The sequence below is a fragment of the Silene latifolia genome, chromosome 6 (genome assembly GCF_048544455.1).
Source record: "Silene latifolia isolate original U9 population chromosome 6, ASM4854445v1, whole genome shotgun sequence".
Taxonomy (NCBI): Eukaryota; Viridiplantae; Streptophyta; class Magnoliopsida; order Caryophyllales; family Caryophyllaceae; genus Silene; species Silene latifolia.
In genome coordinates this window covers 82,623,607-82,639,103 of record NC_133531.1, presented here as the reverse complement: position 1 = coordinate 82,639,103, position 15,497 = coordinate 82,623,607, and the positions used below count along the sequence as shown (strand labels likewise).

Genomic DNA, 15,497 nt, shown 5'->3' with positions numbered 1-15,497 from the left:
GCGACGTGGCTCGCGCCTCTTTGAGCAGCCCAGGTGGCCACGTCGCTCAAAACTCACACAACCACTCATTTTCCTATAAATACCCCTCAAATGCCCCCATTTGAGAACTTACGCGAGTGTCCGCCCCCTCTTTTCTCCCTTAAATTTATCGACTCGACTTCTTAAGTCATAATCCGACGCGTATTTACGACCTACCGATCGTAAATACAAGCCTTACACATTGTTTGGTACCGTTATCTTGCATTAAATCACTTGACCGACCACTTCGACCACTACACCGTCACTAATCTTAGTAAAACACTCTTTTTACTTACCAAAACGGTTTTAAACCGAGTCTTTTCCGACAAAACGAGTTGTTACACTTGCGTCGGTTTCTCGCCATAAACAAACATGTAAGTATGAGGGTGTAAAAATCCTTCTTTTATCATGTCTTCATTTGTTTCATGACTATAACATGCTAAAACATGCATAACATGATCCAAAACATGGGATAAACGAGCCAAAACTGAGTTTTGGCCTGAGGCAGAAGCCCCTTATTGTGTAAATAGGCTCGCGCCTCAATGGGGTGCCCAAGTCAGAACTCAACCGTGTTTGTTCTCGTCTTTTCCCTTTAATTAATTTTTATATTTGTAATCGGTTTTTACCACTTCAAATATTTTCAAACCCCTTTTTATTTTATTTCATTTGTTTTAACCATAAAATATTTTTCACCCTTGGTTCCTCATACCATGACGGTTAAATCCGTGTTTTGGTGATAATATTTGGTTAAATACATTCAAAAGGTATTTTAAAACCTTTTATTACATTTTGGGAGGTATTTTAAAGCCTTTCATCATTTCTTTACAATTCAAAGTCATCCTTGGTTCTAAATACCATGCCGGATTTTAACCCGGGTACGATGACGAGTATCGACTAATTACATTCAAGTGAACTTAAAATAAACTAATTATTTTCAAAACTATTCATGTCAAGCTTGCCAAGTCGAACCCGACACCGAATATCATAAAAATAATGATGATTATTCGAGTCTCGTTCCTCAAATCAACAAATGCGGTCTAAACGACCCCTTCAAACCAAATCGGGTCAAATACCCATTTTTCAATACGTTTTATAAACGTTTTTCAAAAGGTCAGAACACGGCATACAACCTTTGGTTGACCCGCGCCTAAACAGGCCCCTTTTTTCTTATTTCCAAAACCAGGGGAGACCCCCGTGCACTGCCAACAAGCTCGCGCCTCATATGGCCTCCTGGCACAGGGCATGTTCCCTTTCCAGCATTAGTCTAGGACGATCCCGACTCCGGTTAGCCCGGATATAGGACAGATCAGATGACTATTTGCTCATTCAAAATCATATTTGCAAAAATGCTTTACTAAGACAAACGGATCACGTTATGCACCATAAGCCTAATACGGTAAATGGATGTTTAATTTCCGTCTTGCATGCAAATCAACCATAAATCCAACTCGACATCTTATACTTGATAATTGGATCAAATCAACCGACTTAGAAAGCTCTCACATGTTAGGTTTAAATTATTGGATGCGCATTCATGCATTAAACCGTTTTATCAACTTTTGCATTCAACCAACCAAGATCGATCAATAGAGGCCGCTACTGCGGGCGGGATTGGGTGTTTTATTAAAGGGCTTCCCAATACGTACCTTCACCTCTTACTCAGAAACTTTGGATAGTGCACGACCTTATCCAGGGCGTACGAGAGTCATTCTAGAGATAGGATGCTAAAGAGGGATGATTTCCTTATCTTTAGTGCCTATGTCAAACGCTGCTTTGTGCTTCGATTTGACCGAGGTATAAAGTGGATTTCGAACGGGTTCCAAGCATCCCACAAATGCTTGGTGGCGACTCCGAACATATCTAATCGTTTCGAGACCCTTACCGAGACGAAACAGACCGATCTAAAGCGATCCGGTCGAAAGCATTTTTACGCCACCGAGCGTGGCTTTCAAAAGACCGATGCACGTCCGCTGATTGAACCGGACCCGCAGGTGGGCCATGTCCATAGTGCCAAAATGATAAATATCTCGCTACCGGCACTACGCCAAATTATAGGTGCAACAACGGTTAGATAAGGTGATATACCGTTGTAATACAAAACACGGAACCGTTATTACATCGACCGTTGTTATTTTGTGGCCACGGTTGTTAAAAAGGCAGAACCGTTATGAAATTTAAATAACGGGTTCAAATAACCGTAATAGAATATTAAGAACGGTTCAAAAACCGTTGTCTGTAATATTGAAACCGTGGTAGTATTAGTTGGAATTATGGATGAAGGTGGGAACTACAAATCAAAATATACTTAAATCAAAATAGACAGAATAAGTGGAATATTACACATGATTAAACCCAAGTTACGTTTGAAATAGTTATTAAAACATACTAACCGGTGACTCTATGTTGATATACTTTTGGGTGATAATCTCCCACATGGACCGACAACAGAAAAAGGTGCATTGTTTGCTGTCTGGTTGTTGTAGAGGAGACTATTATATAAATAACATTCAAATAAGCTAAATTAGATGAAGCTCTCGCATAAACATAAATTAAATGATAGGAGTAATTATTAAGAATACACTTACTTTTATCGTGATAAAAGTTGGACTTGATGCTCCAATTGCTTGAAACACACTAATTCATAAATATATACAGGAAATTATAATTAACATTTGACTCAGTAATATTGACGGGACATTAAAAGGAGCCTAGTCTTCAAAGGTCATACAATAACAAATGACATTATAATGTAAGGTTGTAAACTTAATCAGTTATCATCTTTACAAATTTATCAGTGGGACTATGTCTGCAAGAGTCAATCCAGTACACTATGCTTTTGCTCACATTGATTGTCGTTAGCATCCAATGCTTGCTATGAAATATTGAAAATTGAACTGTTAGTTCATATACATGCATGTAAGCGTGTTAATAAATGAATAGCATCGTGATTCATTTTAATAAAGTACTATACATACCGATTCTCATTGTATGAGGCAAACCATAGGTTTTGGGGCGTCCTCAATCATTGAGCAATTTTATTGATGTGATCTTCGTATGTATATCCAAGCACCTTTTGAGAGAACAATTCAGGTGACACGAATCCGTAGTCATGAGAAACATAGTTCCCCTCAGCGATGTGTGTACACAGGTACTTATTACGTCAAATGGAACGAAAAATTTTATTTTCATTGATGATTTAAATAAACATCACTATTCGTAAAACCAAATGCCAAGTTTTATTAATGAACTTACTTCATCCAAATTACAATGTGCATAGCATCTAACTCGTCAAGGTCGAGAAACTCACATAGTGATTCCCCATCCATAATAACAACTGTACCTTCACCCACAACATTCTCTTTTATCTCAATAATGAGTACAGACTGGGTAGCTACCTTCCTTTCAGTCAGCTGGTGCAAAGCTACGAACGTTGGAGTATTCAATTTTTTCTTATAATCATCGCTCTGATATCTAATTTTAAGAGGAACAACAGGGTTGTGTGCAGCAAAAGTAGATGGCTTCTAAGTACGTCATCATATTTAACCTCGGTCTACAATTTATTAAAAAAAATATATACTTTACACGAGACATCATATATAATTTAAATAACCAAAAAAAAGGAAAAACTCACAATCTATTTTTCAAATTATTACTACCTCTTGAATTTTGGGCGGAGAGGCACACGAAACAGTGACTTTGGGTGTTGACGTAGTAGTCTTAATTTCAGCCATATGGCTTCGTGTAACTCCTGCAAATGTAAAAATTGAAATACTTACTATATTTTAGATAAGGTTACCCTAATAAATTTAAAGGCGTTCATTATATAAAATGTGTTTGCTTTAGCATAACTACCCCGGAGATGTCAACACTAATGAATGCTTCAAGCCATTGCACAATAGAACCCACGACATCTTGCAAACGCCAATTATCACTAAGTAGTACTATTAGAGTACCATACTCCTCCAGATATAAATCGGTCACTTCCACTTCTATCCATTCCTGACGGAGGGCAATGCCTTCAACCTTAACTTCTTGAGTCTGGTCGTAGTAGAACGCTGCTCCCCTAGCAACAATAATTTTAATGGATGCTACTGCAGGAGTATTGTAGTAAAGAACACAAGGCTTATTGCAAACGCTCTTCAAATTTTTAATTAATTAGTATATAAACATGCACTACTTTGATTATAAATTTAATTAATTAGTATATATACAACAATTATAAACTAGTCGTAGTAGCTGTACCTCGTTAAAAGCTGGATTTGGAGATAATACGAACGTGTCTTCGGCTCCCACCTCCACCTCCTCTCTCACGGCCTTCATGGCTTCCTCTTCAACTACCCGGCCTTGATCCTTTGACATGTCTTCTGCTCCCAACTAATTCTCCTTTGCCATGTCAACCTCAGCTCGCATGCCCGCTTTTTCCTTCTCCTCCCCTGCTTCCTTTATGACTTGCCGAACCATAACCAACTCTTCTTCAAATGGCTTATCCCCCGTTTCCACCATTATGAGTATCAACCTGGCAATTGTTTGTAGTTGTGTAGTAGAAATGAATATGATTAAAATAAGTAGTATAACTTCAGCATATATATATATGAAAAATGAGTAGTAGGTGCATGAAAATTAATAAAATGTTTCTCGTCTCGATTCCGGTCAATAATTTAAACTTTTTGGACCAAGAAATATGTTATCTAAGCATAAAATTCTATGCCAAATCCAAATATGTCGTTATTTTTTAGAAGAAAAATCTCTAAGGTGGAGTTCTCACGGTCCTCACTATGTTGGTGGTTCTCATCGGATCCCATATATATATATATATATATTATGTCGAATAAAATACATTTATATACCCTATCAACACCACTCATTGTCTTTCGACTAGTTTTCCTAAGATACCTAGTGATACCAACATGCGTCGATTGTTGGAATATGTGTCCTCCGACAATAATGCGACCAAAATTGTTGATCATATTGATCACATGTTTAAATATCATTTTAAGAATACGTAAGGGATGATTCATTTTATAGTCAACTGATCAACATTAATCGGTAACGATTGGCTTGCTAGAGTTTGACGTTACGTATCGTCGGGGACAAAGTGGTGGTCAGTTGATCCCTTAAGGTCACACCTAAAGGATGATGCCCTTATCTGTAAAGTTGATTAATTGTATGACGATACAAGTTGATCAATTCCTTAAAATTGAACAATTCATTTGTGAGAGAGAATATTGATTTCTTATTTTAATGAGATTAAATAAGATTTATTTTGGTAATAAAATGCTTTATTACTAAAATTGTTTATTGTTTGAGAAGCGATAGAAATAAGGATGAGTGGTTAATTATAATTACAAGATATTGTGAATTATAAATTTATGACCTATTTTATTTATGTGATCAAGTATCACTAGTCAATTTATTGCATGTAATTTAATTAATTTGTAAAATGATATTTATGTGATGAATATGCATTAAATTAATTAATAACATGTATAAGACTACATGTGATATATTGTGTGACAAATGACAAATTGACAAAATAAAATGGTAGTCCATTTTAAGTAGGTGGACCGAATTGGAGGAGTATGTAGTGGATTGTGCTTATATTATTTTATGTGATAGAATTTAAATAATAAGCCTACACTACACTAGCCTTACATGCCTAAGGTTTTGAGAAGACAAAAAGCTAAAAAGTGAAAGACCATATATTGGTCTCCTCCTCCTAAAAACCGTGACCCCTCTTCCTCCTTAGTGGATAATTTTTTCTCTAATTATTCTCTTTTTTTCTTTTTGTTGGTAGAATGTAAGAATTCTATTAATAATAATGAGCTATTACACACTAATTTATCAACCAAACAACAATTTAAAAGAGTGCACATTGCACCTCTACACAACAATTCTGAAACATACTACTCAACTACTTATGGAATTCCAAATCAACTTCTTCCTAGACTTGTTCTTACTCCCAATACGAGCCTGGACCTCATGTTTAATGCGAACTCCAACAACCTCTGGTCGCCATACCACCTGCTGGAACCTGCAGTGATTACGTGCCCACCAGATATGATATACCAGTGCCATCACTACCAAGGAGGTGAAGATCCCCCTATTCTTGTCTTGAGCCTGCCACCAGCTCAAAACTTGCATCAAAGGAATTTCCAACTTACTCCATTCTTGTACCTGCTTCACATATTTTCTACTGTAAGAGCAAAGGAAGAACAAATTGTCATGGCTTTCATCCTCCTCACCACACAAAACACAAACTGTTTCACTGCTCTGAAACAACCTATGAATCCTATCCATTGTTAGAAGACGATGCTGAACAAACAACCAACTGATAAATTGGTGCTTAGGGATACCATCAGTAATCCAAATATGTCTATACCAGGTGACATTACTTGCTTCATTACCAAGCCATTTATATCCACTAGAAATCGAGTAAGGAGCATCTTTTTCTAACCAGTCATGATGTATATAACCAGGAAGAAGGATATCCTTAACTCTGCAAATTCTTTTCCAAGCCCAACTGCTGCTTTGGGAAGGTTTATAATCAGTCCAGGGCACACTTTTTAAGTAGGTACAATGCACCCACTTTACCCAGAGGTGGTCTTTCTTATCCATCACCCACCAAACATACTTTCTTACTGCAGCCACATTCCACCTCCTGATATCACACACACCTAATCCCCCTTGTTCTTTTGGCAAACAGACTTGCTTCCAGGACACAAGAGCATTAGAATATGAGTGAGCTTCCCCCTTCCATAAAAAACTCCTACAAGTACTCTCTATCTTAGCCATAATACTGGACGGAATGATGTATATCCTTGCCCAGTAACTATGAAGAGTACCAAGAACACTTTTGATCAACACTAGCCTTCATGCATAGGATAATTTCTTTGCCCCCAATGCTCTAATTCTATCCACAATCCTTTCCACCAGAATGTTACAATCAAGTGCAGATAACTTCTTAGCAGAGATAGGCACCCCAAGATATTTAAATGGGAGTTTACCTATCTTTAAGCCAGTAACACTAGCAAATTTCTCCAGCAAACCACTCTCCAATCCATTTCCATACACATTGGACTTCATTTTGTTCATATGCAATCCTGAAGCAGCAGTAAAAGTAGAAATAGTTCTCATCACAGCTATCATGGAATCCCAATCCCCTCTACAAAAGACTAAAAGATCATCAGCAAAGCAAAGATGAGTAAGGTTCAGCTTCCTACAGAGTGGGTGATGATTAAAACTATCCAGTTCAGTCAATCTATTCAAGATCCTTGACAAATATTCCAAGCAAATAGTGAATAACAGAGGAGACAGAGGGTCACCCTGTCTTAGGCCTCTTTTGCCTTGAAAGAATCCAAAGAACTCTCCATTCAGAGATAGAGAAAATTGAGGAGTTGTAACACATTCCATCAGTAGATTAGTAAAATGACTTGGGAATTTCAGAGCTATAAGCATTTCTTTCAAAAACGACCATTCTATAGAGTCATAAGCTTTTTCCAGGTCTAACTTCATGAGCACTCCAGGAGAACAAACCTTCCTATTATAAAGCTTGGTAAGATCTTGGCAGATAAGGATATTCTCCACAATATCCCTATCCTTAATAAAAGCACTCTGGTTAGAACTTATAATGTCAGGCAAGATAAGACTCAATCTGTTGCACAATACCTTTGCTATTAACTTATAAAGTGTATTACAGCAAGCAATAGGTCTGAACTGGCTCACATTTGTAGGGAAATCAGTCTTGGGGATGAGAGTGAGAGTAGTGCTATTCAGTTGCTTCAAAAGTTTCCCAGACTGGAAGAAATCCTGAACTGCTTTAATAACATCCTTTCCTGTCACTGCCCAAGTATCTTTAAAAAATTGTGAACTAAACCCATCAGGTCCAGGAGATTTTGTACTTGGAATAGAAAAGATAGCCATTTTTATCTCTTCTCCAGTGACTGGCTTATTTAGCAGGGCAATATGATCAGCATTTAGCACATTCCCTTTTCTTACTGTAGGAATATGCACATGCTTCACACTGTTGCTCATCCCCAGAAGCTTCTTATAAAAATTTTCAAATGCCTCAATGATATCCTGAACCTGTGTCAGAACATTACCATCAGAATCCTCTATTTGCACAACCTTATTGCCAGCTCTTCTCTTTTTAATCACAGAATGAAAGTAAGCTGTGTTATCATCCCCCTCTGCCAACCACTGTGCTTTAGATTTTTGTAGTAAGAATGATTGTCTAGCCTCCTCTAACTGCCTATATCCCTCAGCAACTTTCCTTTCAGCTTCAATAAGTGATGCATCCTGAGGTTGCTTCCTTAAGTCAGTTTGAATAGAGTGTAGAGACATAAGCATAATATGAGCATTTTTCTCAATATCATGAAAATTATCCCTATTTAACTTCTTCAGATCACCCTTCATAGCTTTCAATCTCTTCACCACAGTGTACATAGGAGTACCATAAATGTCAGCACTCCAGTGCTTAGTCCCAAGATTCATAAATTCAGGAGCCTTTGCCCACATATTAAAATATCTGAAAGGAATGTTCCTCTTCCTAGTATCCTCTTCAAGTTATAGAATACAAGGGCAATGATCATATAAACCTTCAGGAAGGAAATTTGCAAAAGATTCAGGGAACATATTAATCCACTCATCATTGATCATAACTCTGTCAATTCTTCTATAAACCCTTTGTGATGCTTCTTGTTTGTTCGTCCAAGTAAAAAATGATCCCACTGCTTTGATATCCTCCACACCACAGTAGTGCACACAATCCTGAAATGGTTTTATCTCAGCAGCAGTAATCTGAGACCCTATTCTCTCATTAGGAAGTAGAACGTTATTGAAGTCTCCTCCAATTAACCAAGCTCCAGTAATCTGCTGCTGGTATGATTTCAGACTAGTCCATAGGTTCTTCCTATCAGCAGCCTTATTAAATCCATAGACAAAAGTAATCCAAAATTCTCTTTGCCTGACTCTATCAGTTAGCCTAGCATGAATAGTTTGGGAAGAAACATGCTGAATATCCACTTGATAGGCCTTAGGGTTCCATAACATCCAGATCCTCCCTCCTTTGTGACTTTGATGATTCGTGCAAATAGCCCAATTATTACAAATATTATTACTAACTTTCAACCAATTATTGCTTTTGACCCTAGTTTCTATTAGACCAAACACATCTACTTTATTCATATGCAGGAATCGTCTTATATCCATCTTATTATTCACTTTATTAAGTCCTCTAATATTCCAAAATCCAACACTACCCATTACTACTAGTTTGGCCTGTATCCATTCCCACCTGGCCTCCTTATTGCCAGTCACACTTTTTTTCAAAGATTGGGTTACAGCTTCCAGATAAGAGTGCCCCCCTGGAGTAATAACAGGAGGATGTGCTTCCTGTCTTCTCAGATGAGATACATGCTGACCAGGAGTTAACACTCTCCTATCCCCAATGACACCCACAGAAGGAGTAACTACAGTCTGTGTTGCAGGTTCATTTGATTTCTTACGGCATACCTGAGTGACTTTAGGGCCCTGTTTTGGTGCTTCATTCTTCCTACACTGACCAGTAGCATGCCCTATACCATTGCAAGTATTGCAAGTAATAGGGAGCCAATCATACTCCAGCCTAATTTTCTTTTCCACCCCTTCCTCATCCAAAAAACTAATTGATTCAGGGTATCTTTGATTCACTTTCACCTCTATCATTAGACGAGCATATCCCAGGAAATTCCTCTTTTCTGTGGCTTCATCTCTTCTTATCACTTTTCCTATAAGTCCCCCAATTTTGATCAAACAGTCGTTACCCCAAAATTTAAGGTCAAGTCCCACCAGTTTAACCCAAATTGGCAAGTATTCCATTTTTTGTTTCACAAGTGCAGTACCCACATTCCACTCTTTTATCACAACTGGCTTGTTATCAAACATAACAAACCCATGCTGCAAAACCCGTTGCTGGATTGCCTTAAGTCTTAAATCTCACCAAAAAAATTCCATTCGGCATAAACGAAACCTTGTCATAGTCTTCCTCCTTCCACATTCGCTTAATAAATCCCTCAAGAACATTCCAGGGAGGATTTGCACCAACTACATACCCAAATACAGAGGTAGACCAAAATTTTATCTCATCCTTAACATCATCTACTGTAAGCTTAAGTAAAGGAGGTGTAGTTACCTTAGGAGTATTCCGAGAAACCTTCGTCCACGCCTGTTCATTCTCAGGATTAACCTCCTGATCTGGTTCAGGGACGTCATCCTGACCCTCTTCACAAGTATCTTCCGGAGCATCATCAAATTCCTCATCCAAATCGTAAGGTTCAAGAGTTTCCACAGTGAACTCCAAAACCCTAGCACTTGTTCCATTACTCTGAACTTCACCTGATGCTAGATTTCGAAATATCAGTCTCCTTATTTAATGGAGAAGAAGTAGTATTAATAGTACGAGAATCAGTAATTTTTTTATTTATTTTTGATGTATTTAATGCAGGTTTTTTTTTTTTTGCTTTTGCCATTTTCAAGATCCCTAAATTGATTGAGGTTTTTCAGATTGTTTAGAGCTTTCTCTCCCTACATTCTCTCTCTCTATCTTGAGTTTTGAAGACTTCTCTAATTATTCTCTTTCTTTTTTTTTTTTTTTTTTTTTTGGGAAAGTGTAAGTATATTAATATTAACAACAAAATTACATCATCCGGTATAGAATCGTACAAAAAACAGTACCCTCAGCAAAAAAAGATATCCAGTACAAAAAAGACTTTAGTTATAACGGAACTTCTGAATCCATGTTGCATCCTCCCGAGTAAGCTGCCTCTGATTTCTAGCCCAAAATCTGCTTAATACATCCTTAATGGCCTGCTGCACTATCCTTGTAGGGTGAGTAACATAAGAGAGAACCCGTGCTCTATTCCTTGCTTTCCAAATTAAGTACACCAACATCACAAAAAATGCACACATGAGCCTTCTTCTTAATACACTATGTCTTCTCCCTCTCTTGTTCCATCCAACCAGATCTTTAGGCTTGAGGTTTACATGAGTCCACTGTTGTAGTAAAGCAGAACACCTGCTACTAAAAGCACAGTAAAAAAACAGGTGTTCATGATTTTCATCCTCCATATTGCATAAGTAACACTCCATATTAGCAGAACCACCCATTCTAGCAAGCCTGTCACGAGTTAGAAGCCTTTTGTGCTGCACTGCCCAGAAGATGAAGGAGGATTTAGGAATGTTCATGGCATTCCAAGTTGTTTTCCACCAGTCTACAGTGGCCTGAGGATTTCTAAGCCAGTCATATCCTGCCTTAACAGAATAGGCAGCTGGCAAACCCAACCAATGATCATCAATGTATGCAGGGGTAAACAAAGACATAATGTGGGCAATTTTTTTCCAGGACCAACTACAATCATTAGGAGGAGAGTAGTTGGTCCAATGACTACCCCTTAAATACACATGGTTAACCCAACGCACCCAAAGATGATCCTTCTTAGAAGCCACCCACCAAACATATTTCCCTAATAAAGCCTTGTTCCAAATATTTGCGTTTTTAATACCCAGTCCACCCTCTGCTTTTGGCATACAACAAGAATCCCATCCAACTGCAGGGGCACGGAGATAGGTGTCTTTCCCACCCTAGAGGAAATTCCTACAAATACGATCAATATTGTTCATTATTCCAGTGGGGATGAGGAAAATAGTAGCCCAATAAGAATGCAAAGTGTGAAGAACAGAGGTAACCAAGGTGAGTCTTCCAGCATAAGATAAATATCTTGAGCCCCAAGCTCTAATTCTTGCTGTAATCCTATCAGTCAATTTCCTTCCTTCATTCTTGGTTAATTTTTTTGAAGATATAGGAACCCCTAAGTATTTAAAAGGTAAAGCCCCCTTCTGAAAACCAGAGACCTGAAGAACATCATCAACAGTGTCATTCCTTACCCCATTAAAGTAAATCTCAGTTTTATCTTTATTGAGGCAAAGACCAGAAGCAGCTGAGAAAGTGGCAAAGGCTCTAAGTAGCCACATGATGAAAGCAGGAGTCCCTTTGGAGAATAGAAGCAAGTCATCAGCAAATAAAAGATGATTCAGTTTCAATGGTCCACAGAGAGGATGGAATTTGAAATTCTCTTGATTGCCAATCACCCCCAAGATTCCTGATAAATAGTCCATACAAAGGGTAAAAAGGAGAGGTGATAATGGGTCACCTTGCCTGAGACCTCTTTTACCCTGAAAAAAGCCAAAGGATCTTCCATTTAGGGACAAAGAATATGATGGTGAAGTTACACATTTCATAATCAAGTTGCTGAATTTTTCAGGGAAGTTTAAAGCCTTAAGCATCTTATCCAAGAAGCCCCATTCAACACTGTCATAAGCCTTCTTCAAATCAATCTTTATCAAACATCTAGGAGAGGCAGATTGTCTGTTGTAAAGCCTGACAATGTCCTGACATATCAGAACATTCTCCACAATATTTCTGCCTTGGACAAACCCCCCTTGACTAATATTCACAATATCAAGCAAAACATCTCCCAATCTATTACAGAGTAATTTAGCAATGCACTTGTAAAGGATGTTGCAACAGGCAATAGGTCTGAACTCTATAACAGTAGTTGGGTTACTCACTTTGGGGATTAAGGTAATGTTGGTAGTGTTGATCTGTTTCAACAGTTGACCAGAATTGAAGAAATCATGGACTGCATCACACACATCCTGTCCCCCAATATCCCAAGAATCTCTAAAAAACTGGCTCGTGTATCCATCAGGTCCTGGGCTCTTGGTAGCAGGAATAGAAAAGATACATTGCTTGATTCCATTGTCAGTAACATGTCTAAACAAAATCTGGTTATGAGAATCATTAGTCAAGTTTCCAGTCCTCACAGTAGGCTTATGTACCGTAGCAGTCAACTTGCTGGTACCCAACAGATCAGTATAATAAATCAGAAAAGCATTTTCAATTGCCAGAGGATCTTGAAGAACAACTCCATTACTATCAGTAATATGAGCCACCTTGGAGTGGATTTGTCTTGTTTTGATCCTACTGTGATAGAAACTATTGTTTTCATCTCCTTCTTTTAGCCACTCCACCTTTGCTTTCTGCTGCAGATAACTGAACCTAGCTTTATTTAAGATTCTATAATTACCAGCAGCTTCCATTTCAGAAGCCAAAAGCTGATGGTCCTGGGGATTCATATGCATTTGTTTTTGCAGATCATCTAAGAGATGCTTAGCAACTTCAGTACTCCTCTCTATATCAGAAAACCTGTTTTTATTAAGCTCTTTCAAAGGTTTCTTCAAGTTCCTGAGCTTAGTAACAACCTGGTACATCCTAACCCCAGGAATAGTTTTTTGCTATTCTGCAATTACCACATCTTTATAATAAGGGTCCAAACTCCACATATTGAAGTATTTAAAAGGAGCACGCCTTATATGTGACTCATTCCTTCTAGAGCAGATGCAGGGACAATGATCAAAAGTGCCCTCATTCATGAAAAAAGCAGAGCATTCTCGGATACAAAAGCATCCACCCAAGTTAACCAAACATCTGTCAATCCTAGAAAAAACTCTGGAGGAAGGGTCTTGCTTGTTGTTCCAAGTAAAGAAAGATCCATGGGCTTGGATGTCGATCAGACTCACAAGTTTCCACAAAATGCCTGAAATCCCTTATCTCACTCCAGACCACCTCTCTGCCTATTCTTTCATTATAGTTCAGTATAAAGTTGAAATCCCCACAAATACACCAAGGCTTTGTGCAATGGGTATTAATCTGGCTCAGGTGATCCCACAATCTCAGTCTATCATCATCAGAGTTGGATGTATAAACCACAGTGTACCAAAAACCTCTCCAGAACTGATATAAGTAACTTCAACAGTTATATGCTGATCATTACTATAAAGTAGATGAATTCTAAAAAGCTGAGGTACCCAAATGATCCAGACACGACCACCAAGATGATGCAAATTATTGTTAATTCCATTCCAATGTTGCCCAAGATTATTTAGAACATTAAGGAAATCCTGCTCCTTTATTTTTGTCTCCACCAAACCAAATAAACCAACTTTATTGTAATAGAGAAACTGCTTGATATCTAGTTGTTTATTTGGATTATTCATACCCCTGACATTCCAAAACCCCAATTTATCCATTATCACTAGTAATAGGTACTCCACTCCCCTCTTTGTCTGGAATAGGTACTCCACTCCCCTCTTTGTTTGGAATAGGTTCCGTGCTTGCAGTACGTTCTAGTGAAACAGCTGCCAAATATGATGTACCAGGTCTGAGGTGTGAGACTGGAGCATGTTCCTGCCTGACTAATTGAATAATTGGACTCACTGGTGTAGGGAGGTTGGCAGAATTATGGATAGTAACCCCACCAAAAGGAGGAGAAGCAGGAGGTGCTACCACTGGTTGAGTAGGTGGAGCATTTTTCCCAGTGGGTTTACTTACTGGCCTCCAAACCTGGACTTGTCTAGGAACTGCCACTTTCTTCTTACAATCTGCCTTTGAATGGCCAATTCCTTTACAAGACCCACACACCAATGGTTTCCATTCATATTCCACCCCAACATTCACTTCAAAGCCTTTTTCACCCTTAAAGTAAATTCTCTCAGGGAAGTCTTGCCCCACTTGCACTTCTACCATAAGTCTAGCATAACCAATCCTGGTTTTCTCAAGTGTAGCACTGTCAGCTCTCATGTACTTCCCAATCAGTGAAGCAAGTTTCTCAAGTGTCTTCTCGCCCCATAATTTCAGACCCAAACCACACAAACGGATCCACACGGGCACAGCTTTAACAGGTTCTTTGGCGAGAGAAGCATTCTCAGACCAGGGTTTAACAACAAGAGGTTTGTTGTCAAACATGGGGAACCCTTATTTCAGGACTAGGTTTCGACATTACATTGTAGGGAAATGAACTAGGAAAGCGCCATTAGGTAAAAAAGATACTTTATCGTATTTATATTTCCCCCACAAGGTGTTAATAAACCCAGACATACGCGCCCATGGAGGATTACCTCCTAAAACATAGCAGATAACTGCCGTAGACCAGTAGTCAATTTCAGGTTGTTCTTCCTCAGGCGTTATCTGAAGCAACTCTTTTTGGCCTTTAGTAGGAGAACGAGGACGAGACTTACCAGAAACCTGAGTCCATCCCGCTTCCCCAGCAATAGGATCTGCATCAGAAATTGCTGCTTCCTCCTCCACAACTGGGATTTCCTCCTCCTCTGATTCTACATCATCTTCCACTACAGGTGCGTCCTCCGCGTCTGATTTACCATCATCTTCCACAACAGTATCCAAGTTAATAACAGGAATCCCCACAATCTCACTGACCGGTCTCATAGTCTTTGCATCAGCAGATTGCGGAATCATTGTTGAACTGGATGCCGCCATCTCCAAATTGGTAGGTTCCATCGATTCCTCACTATTATCAAGTCGTAAATTTTCTAGATTCGAAAAAGAAAGTCGCAATTTAGCTTTGGATTTTTTAATTTTGTTAAGA

General features: G+C 38.5%; 3 protein-coding genes across 3 annotated transcripts; all 3 read right to left on the bottom strand.

Annotated features, from left to right (window-relative positions):
• Positions 1-5,925: 5,925 nt before the first annotated feature.
• LOC141588295 (uncharacterized) lies at positions 5,926-6,810 on the bottom strand. The gene has a single exon (XM_074409743.1). The coding sequence runs from the start codon at positions 6,808-6,810 to the stop codon at positions 5,926-5,928; it is 885 nt and encodes a 294-aa protein (XP_074265844.1).
• A 1,770-nt stretch (positions 6,811-8,580) lies between these two features.
• Positions 8,581-9,873, bottom strand: LOC141588294 (uncharacterized). The gene has a single exon (XM_074409742.1). The coding sequence runs from the start codon at positions 9,871-9,873 to the stop codon at positions 8,581-8,583; it is 1,293 nt and encodes a 430-aa protein (XP_074265843.1).
• Positions 9,874-9,976: 103 nt separating this feature from the next.
• On the bottom strand, positions 9,977-14,109 carry LOC141588293 (uncharacterized). The gene is made up of 4 exons (XM_074409740.1): positions 13,837-14,109; positions 11,740-13,314; positions 10,781-11,634; positions 9,977-10,418 (listed from the first exon to the last, which is right to left on the bottom strand). Exons 1-4 carry the CDS (start codon positions 14,107-14,109, stop codon positions 9,977-9,979), a joined length of 3,144 nt encoding a protein of 1,047 aa, XP_074265841.1.
• Positions 14,110-15,497: the final 1,388 nt, after the last annotated feature.